Here is a 24,600-nt window from a genome sequence, read left to right on the forward strand (position 1 = left end):
ACATCTGTTTTGAAGCCATTGTGTGCTGCATTATTTCATTCATCAGAGCATGTGGCATTGCAAGGCTTTATGAGTCCAACTTAAACAAGCATGCGGATCATACACTTTGAAGCAAGAAATGTATATGCAAGTTTCTTAATTTGATAAAGTTGTGTGGAATCAAGCACAGTAAAGTGTGACAAGAAAAAGTATGTAAACACTCAGGAATTGCAGGTTTTCTGCTTTAACATGCAAACAATTACAGCTTTTTTGTCTTTTATTATACGCACCTGTTAAGCATTTATATTTCTGGATGAAAAATGAATTGAACCCACAGGCTGCAACCTTAAGAAAAGCGGATTGGAGTTTACGGGTATGGTTTGGAGCTACTTTGGTGAAAAGCACACAAGGTTTGCTGTAGAGAAGCTTTCGCTGATGTGAGCCATAACTTGCGAAAAAGAAAAAAAACTTAGCAGTTGCTGGCTCTCTGCTGGCTGCTCTCCCTAGAATGGGCAACCAACCAAGATGTCTTCAAAGGCAAACCAATCTTCCAGGAGGAGCACTCCAGGCCTCTGCTTCTGACATGCGCCTATTTTGTCATAAAATCCTCCATACTGGGCCGGTGGTAAGGAGTGTGGTGGATCATTTTGGATCAAGAAATTTGGTAATCTACTTACATATACAGTTATGGCAGACTGGAAATGCCTGCACAAGTCTTTTTATATACTTTCTGTACACTTACAAAGATATAATCATTTCGGTTTGTCAGTAGATGCCACACTATCCCTTAAGTGGAATTACATTTTTTAGTCTTGTAAGAGACTTAAAATACCAATTTATTTTGACCTAGATTGATTCCCCCAAGTGAGGCTCTTCATATGTTTTATTGAAACAGATTTAATTCACTATTGCATAATATCTTCAGCCGTAGTTTATGGGGATACAGTAGGGCTTTGCTGACAGTATGTAAGTATCAAGCAAATACATTCTTGACAAATGACCTACAAATGCATAGTGAATATTTACATTTGAAAATTCTGACCCAAATTTGCAACGCACCATTTGTTACTAGATGAATTATTGCAGTTTGATTGTGTTGAAAGCATCTCTGCAGATTATTGTAGCTGTTTAAATCCTCATAACTAGTGTTATTGGTAGAGCTTAGGCATTCCATCTGTCTCTGAAAGGACTGACCCGATGTAGATCAGCTACAAGGCCTGCCATACACTCTCCCAGGAGCCCTCCATAGCAAACCGAATGGTGACACGACAAAGCTGAGAGAGCAGAATCATAGCAAACTGACAAACAAGGCCAAATCTGACAGGCGAATCCTCAGAGAAGCTCCGCAGTCAGACAGATCCTTCAGCAGGAGAGCGTGAGCCAACGCCCCGCACAGCAGCGATGTTCATTAATGCCATCTCAAAACGCTACAGTAGAAATTACTAGTTGGGAAAGGCGTGACGCAATTAGGCTTAGATCACAAATCAGAGACAATGCAGAGGGATGTCACATGTTGTAATTAATACAAAGTGAAGCTTAGTTTAAAAAAAGCCTGTTGGTCCTGAGTTCAGTCACAGGAGGCTGGGGGTCGAATCAACCAGCTGTTACGTCTGAAAGCTTGGGATCTGTTATGGGGAGACAGCGACAGATTAAACAGCAATCCTACTGATCCAGCCCTCACACACACACTCTCTCCACTACCCGTCACACACACAGACACACACATGCATACGCAACAAAGACGCACACTAATCATGGCGAGGATGTTGCTACAAGTGAGCACTCTATTTTCAGCTAGTCAGTAATGTTAAAGAGATCCGGTTCTAATGAGTAATGAGCGTGACCGTCTGCTGCTACGATAGGTAACAAACCTGGACAGGGAGAGGGTTGGAGGACATGGTGAGACCTCTGCTACATGTGTGGGATTCAATCTGGGCAGGAAACTTCAATATGGACGGTTTGTAGTGGGTTGAGTGGGAAAGAAGCTGGGATGATCCTGACATTATTAAGATTCGAGTATGAGATCAAGGCAGTGTGCACTGTGAGCCAAAATGTTTGTTCAACGCGTCTTCTTGCAGCCATGAAAGACTTTCTCCTTGTTTGACAGCGTGCTTGCATTGGCATTTTTACTGCAGCATGCGAGACAAAGATTCAGCAACAGTATGCAGTTTGGCGGCGGGCTAAAAAGAGGCAAGCTTCATGCCCCTGGTCTTTGCTCCCTCTGTGTTTTCTGCAGTATTAAGAGTCTTTAGTTTGGAAATCGTCATTAATCTGCTCTGTGCAGACAAATCAGAAAGAGCTTGGCGTATCATAACATGCGGGGAGAAGTCTCCCTGGATCATTTGAAATCCTGTTTAGATGTTTCACTGTATTGCAGCGGCGAGACGGGCCGTTCTTTCTCCCGCTCATCTGCATCTGTCTCACCCGTTCTTTTGTTCTGGTGTTTTCACTCTCCCACTTCTCTCTCTTTTTTCTCTTTCTTTTTTTTTCTGACATTATTGCTGTGACATTATTGTGTTCTTTTCCCTCAGTTGTCCTGTTTCTCTCTTGCTTCCCCCTTTTTTTTTTTGGTGCCAGCTGGGGGATTGGGAGGGCTCCTCCAAATTGGCACACAGATGAATAATGCATCTAACGCAAAAGCTGAGAGTTGGGGTTGGGTATATCTGTCTGTCAGACTCTTTCTCCATATTAGTCATGTAGGGAGTTCATCTGATACTTCAGATGAGAAAACAAAGCGTTCATTGCTTCCCATTCATCGGTTAAGTATTTTATTCTCAATAAATGTGAGTGTGCATGGTCACATAGCCCTGGTTTTCATGCAGATTGCAAACTGACACTATAGTGGGAAAGATTTTAGGATTTTAGGAGTTTTCTCAACACGGTTTCTAGTTTTTGCCACAACACAGATACATAATGCATGTGTAGTGTTTTTGATTTCATTTGAGTCTGTGCTGTTGTACACGCAAGCTTGTGTGTGCCTGTGCGTTTCTTGCTATTCCCAAACTGCAGTGTTAAAAAAGCAAACTGCACTAGTGAGCATAAACTCACAGTAGAAGCATCATTAAAGTAATGAGCAGGAAGTTATCACTGAAGTCAACCATAAACATAGAGGAAGAGTGGAAAACAGAGAGAGAGAGAAGGAGAGAGATCCCCAATCCCATAAGGATAAATCTTAATCCTGAACGTTGCTTCTGACTCATTCTGGTTAATTAAGTCGAGTCAAGTGAGAGAGAAATGGGGTCTTGCCTTCCCTGAGTCTGTAGGATCAGCACTACAGTGTATTTGCAGCTTATGGGGCCCCTCGTTGGAACCCAAGTCCATCGAAATCAGAGAGCAGAAACAGAACCTTGTGCATCCAGTCTGGTCAGTTTATTTTTATTTGCTTGGCCTCTTCACACACAGGTTATTTCCTCACTGCTTCCTGTCTGGTTTTACATTTACATACACATGATGAAATATGCCCCGCTCAGGTACTGGGTTTCAGACAGCATATGATAACAGTTTGACTTGTCACACTTTGTCATTTAGCCCCCGTTTATGGTAAATGTTATTTTTCTCTGCACATCCGGCACTCAGGCACACATACATTCACCCTGAAACTCACGAGAAACTCAGAAATCTGTTGTGGAACCTTTGGGATTTTCTCTGTTGTTTTGTTGAAGCGATTTTACCAAGTAACAAAAGCATGAAGCAAACAACTGAAATGTCAAAAACCTGTGTTAGTCTAAAAATAACACAGTACAGGAGTTGCCATTGGAGAACACGTTAGTAGCTTCACTGTGTATGAAACAGTTAAAAAGAAAATATCTCTCTGTTACCGGCAGAGTAAAACTGGCAACTGTCCTCTGAAAAATCCAAGAAAGGGTTGGGGTTTTTTTTTTTTTTTTTTTTTTACATTTATCAAGTTAACCCAACGTTTCAGTGAGGAATACTACTGGCCATCGTAATGACATATATAAATGTGGTAAAAATACATGAAGTACCAGGAATAGTATTGTAATCACAAAGCATGCACAAGTGCAGTCATGATATGTATGTTTTACATTTTTAATGTACAAATGATATAATGATGTGTGAAGAAATAACACATCATTTGTTTTTTTTTGTAAAAAAAAGTATTTACAAGAACTCTGTAAAACAATATATTTTCAGTTACAGATATGTGCAAAGGTTTTGACCCTTTTAAACCTATATTTCTGTGTTAAAATTTGATTTAAAAAAAAAAATCATGTGGGCAATACTAAGTACCCCCCTTAATGCTTCCTTAGAGAGTAAGTTGTAGCCAGGTGCCGCTGATCATCAGTCCTTGAAGAATTGATCACCAGCAAGTGTGCAGACATGGCAGTATGGTGGTCTGGAACTTGCTGGTGTTTGTCTACATAATGCTGAAAGGGAGAGACATAAGCAATAGTTTTAGAGAAGAAATTGCTGTTCCACATTCATCTGGAAAGGGATATTAAACAATTTCCAAATAATATGGAGTTCAGTGTTGTGCAATGAGAGCTTATTCAGAAGTGAAAGCATTCAAGGTAGTTGCCACTCATCCTAGAAGTGGACATCCCAGCAAATTTACCCCAAGGTCAGACAAAGCAATGATCTGAGAAATACAAATACATAAAGAAAAAAACTGGCATCACTAAGCATTTCACATGCAAGTCCATGATAGCACAATTAGATGAAGCCTGAGCACACACATTTGCTTGGAATACTGTAGTTGCCAGGAAAAAGCCTATTCTGTACAAAATTAACTGTGAATTACAGCTGAGGTTTTTATCTGAATAAATCACAAGACTTCTGGAACAATGTACTTTGGAAGTGGAGTTGTTTGGCCTTACTGTGTCGTGCCATGTTTGGTGAAAAGCAAGCACAGTATTTCAGCAGAAATACCTTAATATAGTAATATAAATGCTAAATGCAATCGAGCACGGCAGTGGAAGTGTGATGATTTTGGGTTGTTTTTTGCAGCCGCAGCGCCTGGGCAGCTTTCAGTTGTTGAGTGGACCATGAACTCCTATAAGTTTGTTATCACATATCAAGAGTGTTGCAAAACTATAGGTGGCATTTTGATTGTGGGATGTTTAGCAGACACAAAACATAATCGAGTTCCATAGTTGCTGGGTTGTTAGTCATATGTGCAACAATGCAATCCTATGATTTACAATAGCCCAGATGTTCAGCCGAGAGAGGACATGAAAGACAGACATCGTCTATCAGCATTGAACTGAATTGAAACTGAATAATACTTTATTAATCTTGAAAGGTGAATTATATTCCTGTAGTGTAAATGACAAAAACATTAAAAATGTTAAACATTAAAAAACAATTCACAGGACCAAGTTAAAACAAGTTTTTTTTTTTTTTTTTTTTAAATCCAAAGGAAAGCAGACAAACGAAAAACATCTCATTTGAGCACTTATCTGAATCTTTGGTCACTCAATCCTCCTGTCAAATATAAGTGTCACACACAGTCATACAGTATTTGTTGCTGCTGAAACATTACTTAAGACCCACAAGGTCGGGAAAACGTGTGAACTCATTCTGTTCTGTCAGTTTGTACCACTTTGTACTAACGCACAAATGACGAAAATTCCCAAAACACCTTAAAAGTTTATCAATACTGCAAAATCTTACAGTCCCTTGAGGCGGCTGAACAAAAATGACATTAGACAGAATGTGATACACATGTACCTTTAGTATTTTCAACAATTATTTATCATAATTAGAGATTCTGATTACCAGTTTTTCAAAGGTCTAACGTGTTGCTGACATGCTGACACCCATTTTGTCTGATTCTTATTTTTCACCTAACAGGCCGTACACAAAGGTATTAGACCTTGACTCTCCTTTTTTCTGCTTACGACTGAAAAATAGGCTTAATAGGCTTGGCTTTGGATGCACAGAAAATTCACTGAATAAATGTCTTTGCCTTATGTGATTTGGTAAATGATTTTTTTTTTAAATACAGAAAACCACTTGCCATTTCAAAAATGCACCTTTTATTTAGAGATAACCCCACACTTGTCACTTAATACTCATTAAGAGTAGGATGTTGCCAAAAGCTTTTAGCAGACTCCAAATCATATTAGTTCTGCTTATGAGATTAGAGCTTCAGTCGAGGACAAATAGCTCAGCAGGTTATGTTCACTCGATGTGTCTGCTTGTAACGGGTCATTTTGGGAAGGGCATTAAATCGCAAACTCAATTTCCAAGTGCTTGCACAAAGTCTCTTTCCTCGGTGTGTGGGTGTGTGAGGCTTAGAGATGGGAGAAATGTCATTGGGTTAATCTGCACCTCCTTGCCTTCCTCTCTTTCTGTGTCTGTGCTCACCCATCACTCCGTGTTGTTACAGTATGCACAGTAAGCAGTGGAGTCCCACAGGGGCCGGAGGTCGCCATGGACACGATCCTCTCATGTGTCTGCCCAAGAAGCTCTGATGAAGTCACGCTTCAAAGAAATGTTGTACTCCACACTCCATTTTGTCTTTCTCTCAGTTGCATTTCTTTTTCCCCCGTTACAGATTATTGGCACACTTCAATCACCTGTCCTCAGGATTCACGCTGAGGTCCAAAGTACAGGGTAAATTAGGCAAATTATGTCAGTTGAAGTGTATTGCTCCCGAAAAGAGTTGAGTTCCTGCGGCTGAAGCACAGTTTATGTTAGTATCGATGACAGATCTTCATGTAGAGGCATTGATTGATTTAGAGGGGGATTTAGAGGGACACAGTTGCTTGACGGGTGATATTACTTACAAGTCGAGGATGTAAGGGAATGTTGCTTCACACCACGAGTTTGGGATTGTTGACCTCTAACTGACGCATTGGTTTATTGAACAGCGTATGACCCAACACACATTCATACGCCATAATCCTCGCATCTCAAAAGCTCTTCTGTAGCTGCTAGTCATAATAATCACTTTGTTGGAATTGTTCTGATGTGATGACAGAGACTGTACGATGAGCTCAGGATGATGGCAAGGACGTTTCAGGCTTGTGAAAGTCTGGCCACAATTATGAAAATTGCTTAGATGCTGGCTTTGTTAATCCAGTGGTGAGACGACTGAGTTGGTTTTTTTTTGTTTTTGTTTGTGTTTTTTTGTGTTTTTTTGGAGGGGGGACCGTATTGTTTAAAATGATGAGTGCAGGTGGTTTCACTGTGAGAAGCAGACATTGGTGATTATGTAAATGGAAGGCAGATTTGGAAAACTTTGGCTCTGTGTGTGTGTAGACAAATTCATTTGGAGATCTTAAAAATGTTTAGATGTCTTTAAAAAACAAATTCCATTAATCTCCATTGTATTGGCAGGTATCAGCAATCTTTGAGACAAATATCTCCATATTTTCCTGTAGTTCTAGAAAATCGTTCATCCTTTTATTAATAGTATTTGTAATACCAATGTAATATCAATATTACAAACACTATCATTATTATTCAGCAGGTATAACAATTATAGTGTATTTTCATATCTTTATCTGATTCGCTGGATTAGCATTATGAAGTGGTTTATTTCTGAAATTGATCATCATCTTCTCCTCGCGGTCGACGACTAGCTCTAACCAGGAGATTGAGTTGATTGGACTGTCTGAAAAAGACAACCGTTAGCCGCTAATCATGGCAGCACAAAAGCACTCTAGGCAAAAAAACAGTTTTATGCTGGGCAATCATGGACCTAAGACATTTGAGCACATACTAGCACTGGGTGTAAAGATGCAGGTAGGTGCAGCGTGCAGCCATGCAGCTAGAAAGCTGAGTGTGGGCTGGAAACAGCAAAGCCAAGATGGAGGATATCACCAAGGATGGAGAATGAAAGAGCAAGCATCCTGTGGGATTTCACACATCAAAACTAGTCAAACAGGCCTTGATGTGGTCCACATACTCCAGAAGACAGCAGCAGTGACAGATGTAGCAAGTGACAGCAACGTCAGGAAGAACGAAAGCAAGAATGTTGGAAAATGGTTGCGACTGAAAGAAGAAATGAAAATAAAAAATGTGGAAAGTGGAGGCAATAGGGATGTTAGTGGAGCTGGAGGAGGCTGTGGCCCCTAAGCTGGAGACAGCAGACTCCAGAGAAAACAGAGAAGAACATAGCCCTGAACTTGATACTAATAAAGTTCTCTTACATGAAGTTTGTCAATCACAAGTGTGGGGAGAGTAGCTTTGTAAAGTGTATAAGACAGCCTTGTGAGCAGCTGGAACAAGTTCTTTAATCTTACATGACCGTAGGGAATCACCTGTGAAATGCTGAGGTTAACCTCGATATATTTTGTACTCAGCCTTTTCAAAGCTGCCCAGTTCATGCTTTGTACCGCATCTGACTCGGTTAAGTGACGTCAGTCCTGCTCAGCTGCTCTGCCTTTCACCGAGAGCTGCCCGAGAAGCCGAAGCAACATCTTCTGAGTACTGAAAGTCCTGACTGCAACACAATGCAAACAGCGCTAGCGTCATCCTAGAAACCTAACTTAATCAGGTTAGGTCATATTTTCAAGCCTTAAAGAAATGTCCCACTTTTGAAGTAGCGCTGCAAGAATCCAGTCAATTATTTCATAGTCAAAAAGAAAGAGTGATCATCAAATATCATCACAATGTGTACTTAAATATTCAGTAAAATCGATGATACAGTGATTCACAGGAAGAAGTAGAAAACCTTAGCAGAAAAATTGTTGCCTTTTGATGGGTCTTTAAGTGAAATCAGTATGCTGGTCACAATATGACTTTTTTTTCTCCACAAACTATTTGAAATAGAATCTATAAGGGAGATATTTAAAAAAAAAAAAAAAAAAAAACTCTCCCAGGAGCAGTCATCCCTCTGGTGTGTTTGAGGGCTGGTCAGTGAATTGCTTTGCAAGTGATTATTTAAACAAAATATTGCTGTTGGATTTTTAACACCAAAAACACCAAAGCATTTTATGCTCTTTGTGTGTGTGTATGCATGTGTTTTAGTATGTGCTGCGCAAATGTGTCTCAGAGGAAACCATCCACCCTGTGGTTGTGCTGCACTGCTGCATCCTGCTATCGTCTGCTGCTTGCTTCCGCCCCTCCGTGCATCGATGCAACTTTCACTTTGACCTCATTATCTCCATCATTACCATCACTACTCGGAGCTGCATCCTTCACCATCATCATCATCATCATCATCACCATCATCGTCGGGGACGTCTTTACCATAATGACCAAGCAACAGGCATCAGTCGTGCTCGCGTTAAAAAAAAAACTATCATTATCACGTCATTATTTTAGTCTGAATGTCCTGGAACGGAGGCAGACGCCGGAGCCACCACTCCTGAATTCCAGCTGTGTGTCACTGCTGAGCGTGCTGCAGGGGCTCTGAATGTTGCAGAGAAACCGCCTCTCCTCGTCCGCAGTCTTGGAGCTTTGCGTATTGTTCTGCGTGCTGCCAGACATGTGCCCTCATCTAACATCGTGTTCGGAGGCAGTTCAGTAACGTAGCCCTTGTATGTGTTTCTCCTCTGAATATTTCAGAAGGGGGCTGGAAATTAAAAAAAAAAAAAAAAAATGAAGACAAAAAAAAAAAAGCAGGCAAAAACAGACCACTGGTGACCTCCTTCTCGTTGCCTCCTATTTTTCCTCCCTCTCTCTGTTTCCCCCTCCCTAGACTCATGTCACATTCTCCCAGGCTCCCCCGCTTTTCCTCTCACTGTCTTCAGAGTTGTATCACTCTCTTTCCCCTCTTCTCTCCCTCACTGTTTATCACACCCTCCCCTCCCTGTTCCTCCTTTATGTTTTCGTGCGCCCCCCTCTTTTTTTTTTTTTCCTTTTTTTCTGTCCTCCCCCATTCTCTCGCATCCTCTGGCATCTTTTTCTGTTTCATCTCGCTCACTTGCTCCTGCGTCTGATCACCTCCCGCTTACCCTTGCTTTTCATTCACCATCTTCCTCTCGTTTCCCATCTCTCCGCTGTGATGTACTCTGCCTCCCTGCCTGTCTGTTCCATAAGGGGCTGTCTGAGGCCTCTAATTCATTCGCTGTGCATCGCCTCACATATCTGCAGGGTCAGATGGACAGAGAGGGAGGGAGAAGATGAGAAAAGATCTGGGGGGAAAAAAAAGATTCAGTTTTATCTCAAAGAAAAAGAGCACCAGAGACCGAACGCGCGGCGGTGTACTCCACAATCTCTCTCCTACAAATGCTACATATGAAATTTTATACATGACCTGATTCTGCTCCCTGCCTGCTTTTCCGGTTCAGCTTATCAGTTTAATCTTTTACTTTAGCCACATTGTTGCTGTTGTTTCTGTTTCAGGTATTGACAACAGCTTCCCATGTATTTAGTTGATGAGTAAACATTGATGGGCATATTTTTTGTTTCCCTGACTTTTGAGGGCTGTACTCCATTAACAGTTTGCACCAGTTCTTTGTTGCTAAAAACACAGATGTTTGGTTAACCTGTTGATTAACTTTATGTGAAAAGCTGACATGCTTCTTAACATTTAGCAGTTCAGGCGGTGCAGCTTTGTCTCAGTCTCAGCATGTCGTGGTTTATGGGTTCTGATATTAGATGTTGCTGAGATCCTCCGGTTTTGATAGGTTTGTAGTAGAGCGTACTGGCCTTAGTTCCTTGTCCTGTATTTTCTTTTGCTTCCTATCTGTTTTATTTTGCCATTTTTTTTTCTCTTTGCACTTTAGTTTGCTTTCCGTGCTGTTTTATGTTACAGAACTTGCTTCTGTTGTGCACTTTATTTATTATTTTATTTTATTAATAACTTCCCCTTCTCATTTAAATGTTAAGTTTTCTTTGGTTCAGCACTGGATCCTTTGCCTTTGCTTGGATGTTTTTAGGTTTCTGATGTGCCTGTTTCCTGCCTCTATGTGTTTTTTTTTCTCTCTTTCTTTTTATTTTGCATCACCTGCCACTGCAGTGCCTTGAGTACTCTCTTTTTTCTTTATGCGTATGTGTGTGTGAGTGTTTGTGAGATTAAAGCTCTACTTTACTGCTATCCTCCCTATGCCTGTGAACCTGCATCTGGGTCCACCTACCGCACCATTCCTGACAGTGGGATCTGACCTGCGGACGTCCTGACAATCACAGTATGATACAGCTAAAACGTGGCACTTTTAAATCTACTACAGTATAGAAGAACGTTAAAATATATCTGCAAGTCAACGTTTAATCAACTAAACAGCCTTTTTCTCATGAAGTGTTGAGATAATAATTTACTTTACTACCTGATTTTCCAAATCATACAAACACTTGCTCATGTTTGTCTGCATATATGCATCCGTAGGTATAACAAAGTAATAACTGCACTTGCCCATGGGGTGAGTGTGACAGCCTGGTAACTGGGATAGTCTCCAGCACACCCCACTGATAGGATTGAATTGAGTTTGGAAAATTAATGAAAGAATAATTACACTTGCACTGTTCTGCTCGATAGCAAACATATCAAGAAAGGTTTGTTTTACATGTCATTTAAGTTATCTTTTTCTGAAAACCATTAAAGCTGTTCATTCAGTTGTATTATTTTATTAATCTATCAAATACATTTTTTTCACAGTTTCTGTTCATTTTGCAATGCTTTGGTTTCACATTTTAGTGAGCTCTGTTTTCAATCTTCCCATAGTGAGGCACCTTATTGTGAAAAATTATTATTTAAATGTATTGTTTTTTTTCAAGCTTTAATTGACTTAATAGTACAGAACTTTCTTTCAGTCCCTAGTAGAATGTTGAGGTAAAACAAAAAAGCCTCTTGTTGTAAATATAGGTTTGGCGTGATAAACTGCAGTAAATTTACTGCACTGCACCACAATTGTTAATGACAGTTGATAACTATCGCTTACTGGTGTGAAAGTATGTTTTCTGTCAAGCAGCCCCCAAACACACCCACTCAGCTGCTGGGAAGAGGGGCTTAGCCGATAACCAGACCGCACTTGTTCGTCTGCAGATGTGGGCGCGTTTGGGAAATTTGACTTTGCAACAAAACTTTTGGCCACTAAAATGTTATTGATGTCGTCTCACAGTGTGATGTTGTCTGTTTGTTCTATTATGTCTACAGTTCAGTTGCTCAGGTTGCGTTTTATTTGCTTTCATGCTGATTCGCGAAGCTTTGACACCAGGAGCTCCATGGGAAGTTAGATTAATGATGGCTTGTTAGCACAGCTGGGTAAATGAAAGGGACTGCACTGCTTCTGAGGAAATGTTGGAATACAAATGAGACTATTTCTTATTTAGAATGCTGTGCAAACCTGGTTAGAGGCGAGGTTTATGTCTAATTCAATGCTTAAACAAGTATATATACTGGGACTGTTCTGACAGCTATGCATGTTAACACAATATCACACTGTATGCATGAACTTCTAAGCTTTTACACAGTGTGTTCAAATCTATCTCGCGTCTCTTCTGAGTGAATATTCGTTCCCATGAATGAGAACTGTTCATGCTTTTGGAAGACATGGAGCAAAAATAGGGAGAAAAAAAGGTAGAAGACATGAAGCCAAAATCATTTTCTGTATGTAGTGCAACATTTACCACAATATGTATCCCCGTTGGAAGGGTGTAAAATATTCTTGTCAGTGTTTGAGCCTCCTCGATTCAGAGAGACAGAAAGATGAAGTCTCACAGCAGCGGGTCATGAGAGCTCAGCTGGTTTTTCCAACGCCGCAATTTCTCCGACTCGTCAGAGGAATATAATGGTACCATTTGATCTTTTTTTAAACACAAAGGAGAAAAAAACTGTGATGAAACTAGTTTTGGCATGCTCACACCTGCTTTTGTATAAGGTGTTCTATTTTCTCTTCATTTCTAGTGTTGGTTAAAAAAAGAAACTGGCATGTCCTAAAGAGACTGTCACAAAAATCTAGAGGCAAACCACGCTGCTTTCCACTACATTCCATGCAATATTGCCTCATTTTCTTCTTATCTTTCGTGTCACTCATTGATTGCCTCTTTCTTTTGTTTTATTTTTTTCATCCTTCTCCTGCAGGTTTTCCTGATCCGACGGTCTGAGTTGCGGTGCTGGAGTTTGAGTGAAAGTGAGGGAGTGGGCCAGACGGAGTGGGTGTCATGGCTGACAGGAACGGACCAGCTTCGGACCCTAAATACCAAAACCTGCTGCTCCTGGGAGCCATCGCAGCAGCGTCCGCCTTTGTGGTCACCATCCTTATCGTCCTTGTTTGCGTAGGTTGCCAAAGGTAACGCCATCACATGACTTTTACTAAGGAAAAAAGAGTGGTGTTGAATGAAAATGAAAATAGGGCAAGAAGAAGCAAGGTGGAGTTTTAGCATCTCTTCTGAAAGCTTTTCATGCCCTCCCAGATCCCTCTCATCATCCACTCCCTCTTTCATGTGTCTACACTTCTTCTGAACTCTTCTCCTCCCTTCTTTCTCTTTCCTCTGTCCGTCCTCGCCGTCTCTTTTATCCCTTGCTCCGAGCAGAGTGGCAGTAATGAATGTTAATGGTTGCAAGTGTCAGATCAGATGAAATGATGCTTACAGGACTCTGAGGAGGAGGCAGGCCAGCATCAGAGCAGCCTCACGCCCCTCCTCTTTCAGGCTAACTGTGCAGCAGGCAAAAGCAATGGGACGCCCCACAGCCTAAAGGGGATCAGACTCTGAGCCAGGGGAGACTAATGGTACAGCCTATGTATTTTCTTTTTTCAGAACCCTCTGGGACCAATCACAGACTGCACTGCAGCTTTGTTGCCATGGGATACACAGATAAGGATGTAGAGAAATGTCAAACCAGCTTATGTCATTGAAATAAAGCAATACTGCTGCTCCAAACTAAAGAATAGTATGGATTATAATCCCTTTCTTGATATTGATGGGTGTTCAAGTAGTTTGCTGGTCCAAATCCACAGATCCCACAATTGATTTCTTTCTATTGATTAAAAAGACGAAGAAAAAAAAAAATCCACTATTTCCTAAATTCAAGGAATAACAGTGCATCAACTTATAATATATATATATATATACATATATATATATATATATATACAGTGTATATACCGGCAGAGCCGCCGCAAGGGGTGTGCGAACCTTGCGACCGCACGGGGCCTCGCGCTATGGCGTTTTTTTTTGTTTTTTTTTCTCGTTTTTTCCCTTATAAATATCAACAGTAACGTTCCATTACAGACCTAAATGTGTACTAGTCTGTGCATATCAATAAATATATGTGCAATGATGCACGTGTCTGTTGTTCAATACAACTGATCAGACCAAGTGCAGACACAAGCTGCTCTGATCCAGACGGGGGGAGTTGGAACAAACTGTCACACAATGTTGAGAGAACGAGACAGATTCAGGGGATGAAAAAAGAAAAAAACTAAAGAAAATGGAAGAGTTTAATGCCTCTCTGAAAGGCTGGTTTGATAAATTTGTTACAAATATCACCGATCCGACCGGGTCACAAGCAGCCGCAGGGCCCTGCGTCGAGGAAAGAGATGATGATGAGGCAGGGGAAGGTATCCAGTATTTTGCTAATTGGAGAGTTAAAATTGCGCATATAGACACCCGATCCGACCCGAAAAACCCAAAAATTTTGCGAGGGCCCCCCGGCCATTTCGCACAGGGCCTCGCAAATCTCCCAGACGACTCTGTATACCGGTACAAAAAAGGTCATTCATTGTCTAAGTTTGTACCTTTATGTCATCTTTCATGTTCATTTTACCTTTAAACCCCCTGCTGTGCCATATCTTTATGACTATCTCCAGGGAATGCTTCCCTTTCCCAGCGTCTCCTTGGACCGAGGTGGCCATATGTTTGTGCAAAAGTGCTCCCGCTTGCTACAGGAAACAACACCTTTCACGAGTAACATGGAAGCTGTAACAATCGTTCACTTTCATAACAAGATGACTCAGCCCTTTTACACGTATTTGCCAACCAGAAATGCTATATTTCTCTGCACTGAGTTTCACAACCCAGCAGTAAGATCTCAGATAATATCCGATGCAGATCTGCAGCCCTCCAAAAGGGCAGGACAGAGATGTCGGTAGAGCAGTTCTTCTCACATTCACACCTGCGTCAAGGCCCCTTTATTTTTCTCACTTCATATCATCGCTGTTGCACGATAACAACTGTTTCCTGTAGCTACTGCCACCTCCTGGGATCTGCAGCAGTCCACAACAGTTCTCTACATACATTTGATAATAAATAGAGAATAAAGTGAGAAGAATGCAGTATTTAGCAAACCACACACACAAAAAGAAAAACAAAAGTTTTCTTAATTTTCATCTTGGGAAAAAAAAACAAGGTTACCTTGGCCTTTTTTTTTGTTTTTTGTTTCTTTTTTGCTTTGACAAAAACCTGAGTCATGCTCCGTTCCCTGTTTGGGTGGCCTTTTGTTATCAACCGAGGACTTTTTCGCCCTAACCAGAGTTGGATGCTGATATTATCTTTCTGCTCTGAGTGTGTGTGTTTTTCTCTTTCTGTCCACTGGCTTCTATTGACCTTCCTCACTTTGATGTTGTGTCAGAAAAAGCAAGAGCAAGCACCCCCCAGCTGGAGAAAAAGGGACATCTGTAAATATGGTGAGACATGCTTTCATTTCATTGCCCCCCCCCTCCCTCCCTCACACTTTCTCTCTCCGTCTACTTCTACTCTTTTCCTTCTAAGCTATCCATGTACACAGACGCACATACATGTGTTTGCATCAACTCTGTGTGTGTGTGTGTGTGTGTGTGTGTGTGTGTGTGTGTGTGTGTGTGTGTGTGTGTGTGTGTGTGTGTGTGTGTGTGTGTGTGTGTCTGTGTGTGTGTGTGTGTGTGTGTGTGTGTGTGTGTGTGTGTGTGTGTGTGTGTGTGTGTGTCACAGCAGGGTACTCTTCGGCATCCAAAACTGAACTCCATGAGTAAATCTGACACCAGGCTCCATGAGATCAACCGCTTTCCCTGCAATGGAAACTGTAAGTGAAGACCACATGTTCATTTTGTCATGATACTGACAGACTACACTGAGCTGTTGCTAATATCCCCACGTTTTCTGACCGTCTCTGAGCAGCTGTTAGTAAGAGCCGCCCAGCCAGCATGGACCTCCTGCTCCTTCACAGCCGGCGTTCCCAGACGGACCTGAGGCCCTCCCATGGGCGCCAGCTCCCTCAGATCCCCACCAGTCCACAAGGATCTGGCCAGGGGGTCGGAGGAGGGGACTCAGTAAGCGAGGGAGGAGGTGGCGGAGGGGAGGCTAGGGACCACACCTACACAGAAGTGGGCCTGCGAAAGAACCCCACTCCCACACACTACCTGGACGATGGCCTATATGAGAGCGTCGGTGTCCGGGAAGGTGATGCGAGCGCCAAAGTCCCCTCTGCTCCCCCAACAACATCAACCAACAGTCCAGCGACAACCAGAGAGGCTCAAAGCCCCCCAACTAATGCTAACGGAGCTCGCAACGGAAACGGGCATGCCAATGTACGTGTATCCACATGCAGAAAAAAGCATGCATCACTCATACACCATCAGACATTATTTGGGATTTGGTTTATCACTAAGAAAACGTAGACGCTGCTGCTAAAAGCACATTCAAGTAAATGTGCTACATAGAAACTTATGTGTGCATTAGTTTAACAGCTGTACCAATGCAGTATTTCTTTGGAGTTGACGCACACATTTGATCTTATAGATTTTAAGTGCCAGAGTAGGGCTGGGCTATATGGACCAAAAGTCATATCTCGATATTTTCTAGCTGAATGGCGATACTCGATATATATATCTCGATATTTTTTCTGTGCCATAATTGGGGTTTCCCCCAAAGCATTATAGCATAGCATCTCTGTTAGCTTCATTTTTTTCTGAGGCAAACCCTTAAAAAAACAGTCAGTTTTAATACAAAGCCTCGTGCCAAATGTCACACAGGTACCTTTATTAACAGAGGTCTGCACAATATCAAAATGTATAAAACAAATGAAATAAAAATAAACTGCCTGCATATATAGAATAAAAATGCTTCTTGAATAAAATAAAACAAATATCCCTTTCCTGTATAACAATTAAATTAAAATACACTGTGCAATTAATACAATGTAGACAGTAACAGGCAGACTGTTCCACTGAGGTTGACAGTTGTGCAAATAACAAAACATTTGTGCAAATCTCAAACAAAACATTCAAGTCAATTTGTCACATAATAAATCTATCAAAAATTATTATTTTTTTAAATCGATATAAACGATATTGTCTCGTACCATATCGCGTTTGAAAATATATCGATATATATTAAAATCTCGATATATCGCCCAGCCCTATGCCAGAGGTGCAACTGGGTTAAATGATACTGACTAGACTGAATGCTTGGCATGAGTGATTTATGTGATGTTGAACTGAATTTATGACGCACTGAATGTTCAATTGAATATTAATTTAGTATTAGTTTAGATTAGTTTTTCATTTCTTCCTTCCAGGATGGCAGAGGGAATGGCAGAGGAAACGGGACCATTCAAGGAGCGTTGACAGGAAGAGTTAACGGGGCGAGTGGGACAAACAGGTCCCCTTTGTCCTCTGTCAACTCCCTGGTCAATCAGGAGCTATCCACAGCTGAGTACGCGTCCATACGAAAGTTTAGAAAGGTATTCTTAAGACACATATCTCATCTTTTTGCAGTTTTTCTTTGCAACTTGAAATAGAAATAGATGAGATTGGCAATCTGACAAGATCGGCAGCAGCTCACAGAACAAAAGTAGCAGACTCAAATGCAATTTTCCTTGAAAGTTATGTAATTTTTGGAAGATATTCTACAAGATATTTCTGAAACGCTTTAGCTGTTCATCCGACAGCACTAATGCTCTTCTCATGTACATGTGAAGTTAAAAATACTTTGTATGCATACATTATCATAATACTGCAGTGTACCGACTGTACTGTACTAATACTCTGCTGTAATCTTTTTCTGAACGCACTGGGTATGTCTCCAATCATGATTTAAAACCTCCAGGTTGACAAGTTAAGCAGGAAGGAGAATAACGGAGGCGACAGCCAGTCAGACAGCCAGTCGAGCGTGAGTGATTCACCCTCCACTGCTCCTCCTCCACTGCACCGCAGCCAGGAGTTCCCACGCAAGACGCTGGAACCATTTCACCTGCACTCCTTCCCAAAGGTAGATGAATAATTCGCTCTGTAACAAGCGAAACTGTGAACACTGCCAACCACACTTTCAGACTGTAGGTCTACGGGAGAGCCACCAGAGGGCGCTGTCCACAAACAAACAAACAGAAACAGCACACAGTTTTACAATGTCGTGGCAGGATCTGTTTTAAACCGCCTGAAACAAACGATAAGATTGATAGGGCTTGCTCTTGCAATCACTGTCCAGTTTTGATACTGTTTTTTGATCATATCTCGTTTTTGAACGATTTATACACATAACAGTCGAATGTGAAAGCTGAGATATGTAAAGAAACACAAGTTTTTGCGAGCGGGGAAAAGATGGGCCGTGATTGGATAACAAACAGCCTATCCTGGTGGGACTGGAATACACGGTTCATGTTTTTTTTTTTTTTTTTTTTTTTTTTTTTATATATATCTTCATGTGATGTCATGTTTTCATCGTTTTTTTTTTTGTTTTTTTTTACTTTATTGAAAATATATTCATATACAAACAACAAGGCATCACATTTTTTTCCAACACGTATCAGGGAAAAGGTGCATAAAGAGAGAACAGAAGGAAAAGAAATAAAATAAAAAAAGGAAAATAACTTAAGGGGCTAGGGCTTATCCAATAATTTATATTCTTCAATTGTGTTCAAAAGTTGTATTGCATTTCTTTTTTACATGAGTTTAAGGGCTTTAAAAAAATGGAGGAATTCGTTGTGGAATACACAAAAACGAGGTTTCACCTTCATATACTTAGATTTGTGGATGTGGAAAACACACGGTTCATGTGTATGTTTGTTTGGCTGAAAATGGGAATTTCTTTTTTTTCTTTTTTTTTCTTTTGCCTTTACTGTTACAAATTGTACAAACTTGTTACAAGTTTGGTTAATGACCTCCACTTTTAATCTTTGCAAACACAAATAACATGATGATTCATGATACATGATCACGTGTGTGTTCCTGTGTGTATGTTTTCGTGTGTGCATGCGCCTCTTCCATCCCTTTACGCTGTGCAGCACATTGCAGAGTAAGGATTCAATGATGGATTATGTAAGAGCTTGGCAGGTTGCCCAGCTGCTTGTGTTAGTGTGAATGTGTGTGTGTTCCTGTTGAATCTATCAGCAGGTCCATCTAGAAACGGCTAACAGGTAGCCGGCAGCCAGCGTGAGGATAAATATTGTGCACATATTGAAGCCATTTACTCTGCCTTAGCAATTATTACTCACTCTCACTGCACAGGAGGAACATATAAATCACACTCAGTCAAATGTCCAAGCACTGCTTTGTGTTTTCTAATGGGCTACTAAGTGGCCTTGATCACCAGCATTTTTTTTTTTTTAAATGCATGAGCAGTTTGTTATTCGGTTATTGTTTTACTTTGTCCAGGTTTTGTATTAACCACCCAGGCAGAGCGCAGGATCAGTGCAGATAATCACATAATTCATTGTAGTCGGCAGCTAATTGTCATTTGCCCTACGTAAAATTTAGTTTTGAATGTAAAACAGGTTTTTAGTTAAACACACGTTGCCTTCTGCCTTCCATCTCCAAGGAACTCTTGCTGGAACCATTGCTGTCAGCAGAGTTAAGTGGAGGTTATGTCTTGGCAGCATTGTCTATGCGTCAGTGTGCTTACCTGTCTGCCAGCGGGGTATTTTTTTGAGTAGGCAAATTTGCATGACTCCCTGTGGAACAGTTGCCCACTGAATAAGGAGTAACTGAATAACTGTTTGAATATTGCAACGCTAAGCACGGCACAACCCATTAAGTAAGTCGTCATTTTCAAATGTGATGCTGTAATGAAAATCTTAATGCTACTGAAAAAGACACATACATTAAAGCATGTTAAGATACATGTAATTCCAGGTATGTTTTAGGTCTCAGAGCAGGAGTGTTCACAAGCCAATAACTTTAGTTGACACTTTAGGGGCTAATGCTAAATCTAATAGTGTTTTAATGCATGCAAAAACTCAAATCATCCACGTTTTACAATATCGTCGGTGTTAACACGTTAAATACCACAAAACAGGGACAAACAAACAAAAAAAGTGTTGGCAATTGTTGCATAATCCATGACTCACGGATCATATATCAAACACAATGCTTTGTCTGAGCTCCATATTGGACTTTATTTATTCATCAGGAACCAGTGTTCATGGGAAATGGAGAGCAGTACATCTGGAAGCCTCCAGAAGAAGATGAGATCATCACCTTGCACGCACCTCCACACCGAGGAGAGAACGGACTCGGGCATCCATCCCCACCAACTGCAAAAGAGGTAGTGTGCGTATGTGCATGTGTTTGTGTGGTGGTAGCTGGGAAGAAGGAAACTTCAGCTGTCGGTGAGACTCCGGGCAGGCAGCTACACGGCCAGGCCTCTGATATTTCTGGTGTTTACCGATGGGGACACCCGTTTGGGCGCGCTGTTGTAACAGTGCTGCCCGGTGACCGGCCTGTCATACAAGGTTTCTGCTTACTGAAAGAGGTTATGTTACATGGATCCCGCACCTCCTCCCCCTCACGCCTGAACCTTGACCCCAGTCTCCCCACCCCCCATTCAACTGTCTGCTTTCAACGTACATCTAGACAGGCCGGCCTTCAGTATCACCTGCTGCCTCATATTAATCATCTCTCCGTTGTCATGGCGCTGTTAGCTGAAGTTTTGTTGAGGGTTTGCTTTTTGTGTACAATGTTATCTATTTACAGTAAAGCAGTTAAAGCAGAACATAATCAAAGTTTAAACTGCCATCCATATTTATATTTTTTATCTTTCAAGATATAAACAGCAAATACAGTGATAATATTGGCGTTAAGATGATTGATCAGACAGCCAACTGATCAGTGTCTGACTGTTTGCCGTCTTCTAATAATCAGCATCATTATATCATTATATTTATTGGATTTCCATACTATTTACATGTAAGAAAAATAGGCTAATCAGTTCTGATTGTATAAAAGGAGACTAAAAAATAAATATGAACGTCAATGAAACTTGGATAACTTTCCTCAGTATCAAGCTCAGTAATCCCCTGCTCTGCTGGATGCTGTGTAACAGCGAGACAGATATAAACAGTATGAGAACTTTTGTCATTCCTGGGGGTCAAGGCCAGTCATCTTGGGCGGGGTGGGTGCCTCTCAAATAGACCACTGACTATTATTAGAAGCTACTTCTCTTTTTCAAATTATCCTTGTCATAAGCGGAGGATAAAATTCGTCTGAGACCGAATTGTGATGCAGAAGTGAAGTCCCGTCCAGTTAGGGATTGTTTACTGCGATTCCATTGCTCATTTAAAAAACACTCGAGATTAGCTGAAAATTGTTTTATATGTTTTGGAGACATGTAAGAGTTGCACAGCAACAGTCCCTACAAGTTTTAGAAGGTTTGTCTGAGCCAGTGTTGAGTAAAAGAGTTTAGATGTGGTGTATGTGGAGCTTAAGGGGTTAAGGTTCTGCTGTTCAGAGCTAGTTAAACTCCTCCTCTCTGCCAGTCAGACTTGTACACAGAGCCACTGACCTATATTTTGAAAGTATCTCTTTAGTTTCCATTATATCTGACTTTCTTTGCCTTTTTTCCCCCCCTTCTTTACTAACTTTTTCTCCATTGTAGTTGTTGTGTTTTTCCATTCAATATCCCCTTGTCGCCCTAACATGCCCTGCACTCTGGAGTTTGTCAGTTGCCGTCAAAAGGTGTTGAGTTTCCACCCCTCGCCGAATCTCCTCCCCTCCTCTGGCGCTCTCCCACTCTGCTCCACTCCCTTTGTGGCTTTGAGGAGGCACCTCCTTCCCCCAGCCAATCACGTTGCATAAAGCATGTCTTGCCAGATGAATGTCAACTGCGAGAAGACTGTTTGGAAAATTGTGCATTATTTGCTCATCATAAAGTTGATCACAAACAGATGGGTCAGTCATGCCTGTTGCCGTGTTTCCGCAGATAATCGGTGTGTGCAGAAACTGTTGCTTATCAAAGCGCTGGTCTGAGCAGAGACTTGAAAACATAACAGTAACAAATACAGGGTGAGGGGAGGAGAAAAGAAAACATACAATGGCAGGCTTCCTCAACAGCTGTAACTCAGTTTTGAAATCCCCATCATCTTGTGACTTCCTTCCTCTGCTGCAAAGAGCTGTGCACTCTGTGTGCACGCACAGACATGCGCTTTCCTGCACACTCACACTGCAAGTTGTTTGCACACACTTACAGCATACGCCAGGGTCTTTGTTTATCCAAAAAGGTCACACCAGAGATTTTGTGGGGGCTGAGCATGTATGCTTCTTCAGATAAGTCTATGAGAGAAGGCTAAAAAAGAAACAAGACTGGGGATGTAGGCTTGGTGGTTTGCACGTTAATTACATTTCCCCTAGCATAACAAATGTGCTTGACATGTAATTCAAGGTGAGCGCACACAAACAGAGCTTGGTCGGTTGCCTCCGTGGTCCCAGGCTTTGGGGTTTTTGGGTTTGGGACAAAAACAAGGTTAATTTGTGTGCGCGGGTCAAAGAGAGTTTGCATAGCCGGTGTATCTCAGGGCCAGTGGGGCAGGCCTGCTAGTATGGGTGTGAATACGGAAGGTAAATAGGACCGTGCCCCACAGTCCTCTGCTGTTTTGCTTCACTTGTGGAATTTTGACACAGAAATGCCACGAGGGTCACAGCACTGGTTTATCTGAATTCCTCACAAGACTTCACACATGCTTTTCAGTTGTGAGTCCCAGATATCGCTGCAAGTATGCACGTATACGCATGCACATACAAAGCTGTGTGTTTATGAATGAGGAGGCCGGTTCATACCCTCGCAGTCCACGCTGCTGAAAACACACGTGTTTGTGCCTCAGTCAAACTAAATGGGACATGAGCACGGTCTATTTGTGAATGTGGAATTATCTTTTTCTTCAGCAAATTGGCTCCCATCCAGATCTTTCACACCATCGACCGCTGTGCTGTTGCCAAAGCAGTTGTGGTGAAATTTTAACAGGTTCATCCACTGCAGAGCTGACTTTGTCTCTACCCAGAATTCAACAGACTGATAACACAGTTTACACTGTCTTATCCTTCCCGGTCAAAATAGGTCAGGTTACGGCACAGAGAAAGCTCTGTTAACACATGTGCAAAGTGCTGTGCATAAATACACACAACATGCGCTCAGACAATCATTTGCACATCCCAAATTAGCAAGATTAAACATTTACTCTCATGATCATATATTATACCTTGAATGACGACCATGCATTAAGATGCATTTAGACAGATCCCATAGCTAACTGAGAGATACAGTAGTTGATTTAAATCTAGATATTTGTTGGCATTCCTCCATATAAACAAGAATGTGAAATGAAGTAATTGTACCATAAGTAACAACACCCATAAACTACAGGGTAGAATTGGACTGTAATGAATTTACTAACTGGCAGCATCCTCTACTCTCCTCCTATATGTGTTCCCAGATTGCAGATACCTACTCCATCGTATGTAAAACCCAGAAAAAGAAACCTCCTATGGAGCACAACGGCGCGAAGACCCTCCCACGCTCCTTCGGGGGAGATAGGGGAAACCAGGGTTCTCGAGGCCGAGGCCGGGGAGTCCAGGGCCAGGCGCGTTCCCAGGAGGAGCCCTGCTACGAGCCGGTAGGAGACAAGTCTTGGTCCTCTCCAGTGCCAGAGACGGATCCGGCGTACGCTAGTATTGACACCCAGCGGAAACGTGAGCAAGTGGCTACCAGTACTAGCACAGGTGGGGGTAGTGCCACTCTGAAGAGGAAGAAGCAGACACCCCAGCAGGCAGCACCAGCGGGACCTCAAAGCTCAGGACCCCCCGCCCCTTCTGCTAGAAACCTCCCTGGTGGGGAACATTTCTATGAGACCATCAGCGATGTAAAACAGGGGGCAAACAGCTCCAGCACTACTACCATCTTCACCTTCAACGATGGGATGGAGATGTACGTCACTGGCCTGTAGCACACTGGTGAGCAGAGGAGCCCCAGAGGCCACTGGTATTGATTCCAGGGGTCTTCCTGTTCACCGGCCAGCAGGTTGCTGTACATAGACACAAGGCAGGCCCTCTATAGTCAATCAGCGTAAGGATCCATTTTGTGTTGACATCAGGTACAAACAGGGTCTTAATTCAGGTTCAGACATCCTTTGATCGGTGTATATTTCAGAACCAGCCTAAGCCTAGTCCAGCCCAAATATGGACCAAATGCATTTGAACAAAAAGGAAAAACACATTCACACATCTGGAGAATTCATCTTCGATGTTATATGTCACACTGGCCATATCCACCTGTTTGTGCATCATATCCCATAACATTTTTATTTTTATATGGACACTGCTCACCTAAAAAAGAACTTTTTTTAAACACTTTAAAAAGTATATATATATATATATATATATATATATATATATATATATATATATATATATATATATATATATATATATATATATATATATATATATATATATATATATATATATATATATATATATATATACATATACATATATATGTATGAATTGTGCATGCATTGTGCAAACTCACATGAAAATATACCTGAATATAGACAGTAGTAGCAATGAAGATGGACATACAAGGACG

The 24,600-nt window shown here is 41.5% G+C and overlaps 1 protein-coding gene across 2 annotated transcripts in view; it reads left to right on the forward strand.

Annotated features, from left to right (window-relative positions):
• The window catches only part of LOC133456356 (uncharacterized), a 40,054-nt gene extending 15,689 nt beyond the window's left edge, over positions 1 to 24,365 (forward strand). Inside the window, exons 2-9 of one of the 2 annotated variants that reach the window (XM_061734836.1) lie at positions 12,914 to 13,121; positions 15,404 to 15,458; positions 15,742 to 15,832; positions 15,928 to 16,337; positions 17,327 to 17,491; positions 17,857 to 18,018; positions 20,155 to 20,289; positions 23,450 to 24,365. In XM_061734836.1, the coding sequence (XP_061590820.1) occupies positions 12,994 to 13,121; positions 15,404 to 15,458; positions 15,742 to 15,832; positions 15,928 to 16,337; positions 17,327 to 17,491; positions 17,857 to 18,018; positions 20,155 to 20,289; positions 23,450 to 23,959 (1,656 nt within the window). In that variant the 5' untranslated portion in view covers positions 12,914 to 12,993 and the 3' untranslated portion in view covers positions 23,960 to 24,365. The remainder of the gene's footprint in view (positions 1 to 12,913; positions 13,122 to 15,403; positions 15,459 to 15,741; positions 15,833 to 15,927; positions 16,338 to 17,326; positions 17,492 to 17,856; positions 18,019 to 20,154; positions 20,290 to 23,449) is intronic. The other variant, XM_061734837.1, reaches the window with a different exon arrangement.
• The last annotated feature ends 235 nt before the right edge of the window (positions 24,366 to 24,600 follow it).

The sequence above is a fragment of the Cololabis saira genome, chromosome 12 (genome assembly GCF_033807715.1).
Source record: "Cololabis saira isolate AMF1-May2022 chromosome 12, fColSai1.1, whole genome shotgun sequence".
Taxonomy (NCBI): Eukaryota; Metazoa; Chordata; class Actinopteri; order Beloniformes; family Belonidae; genus Cololabis; species Cololabis saira.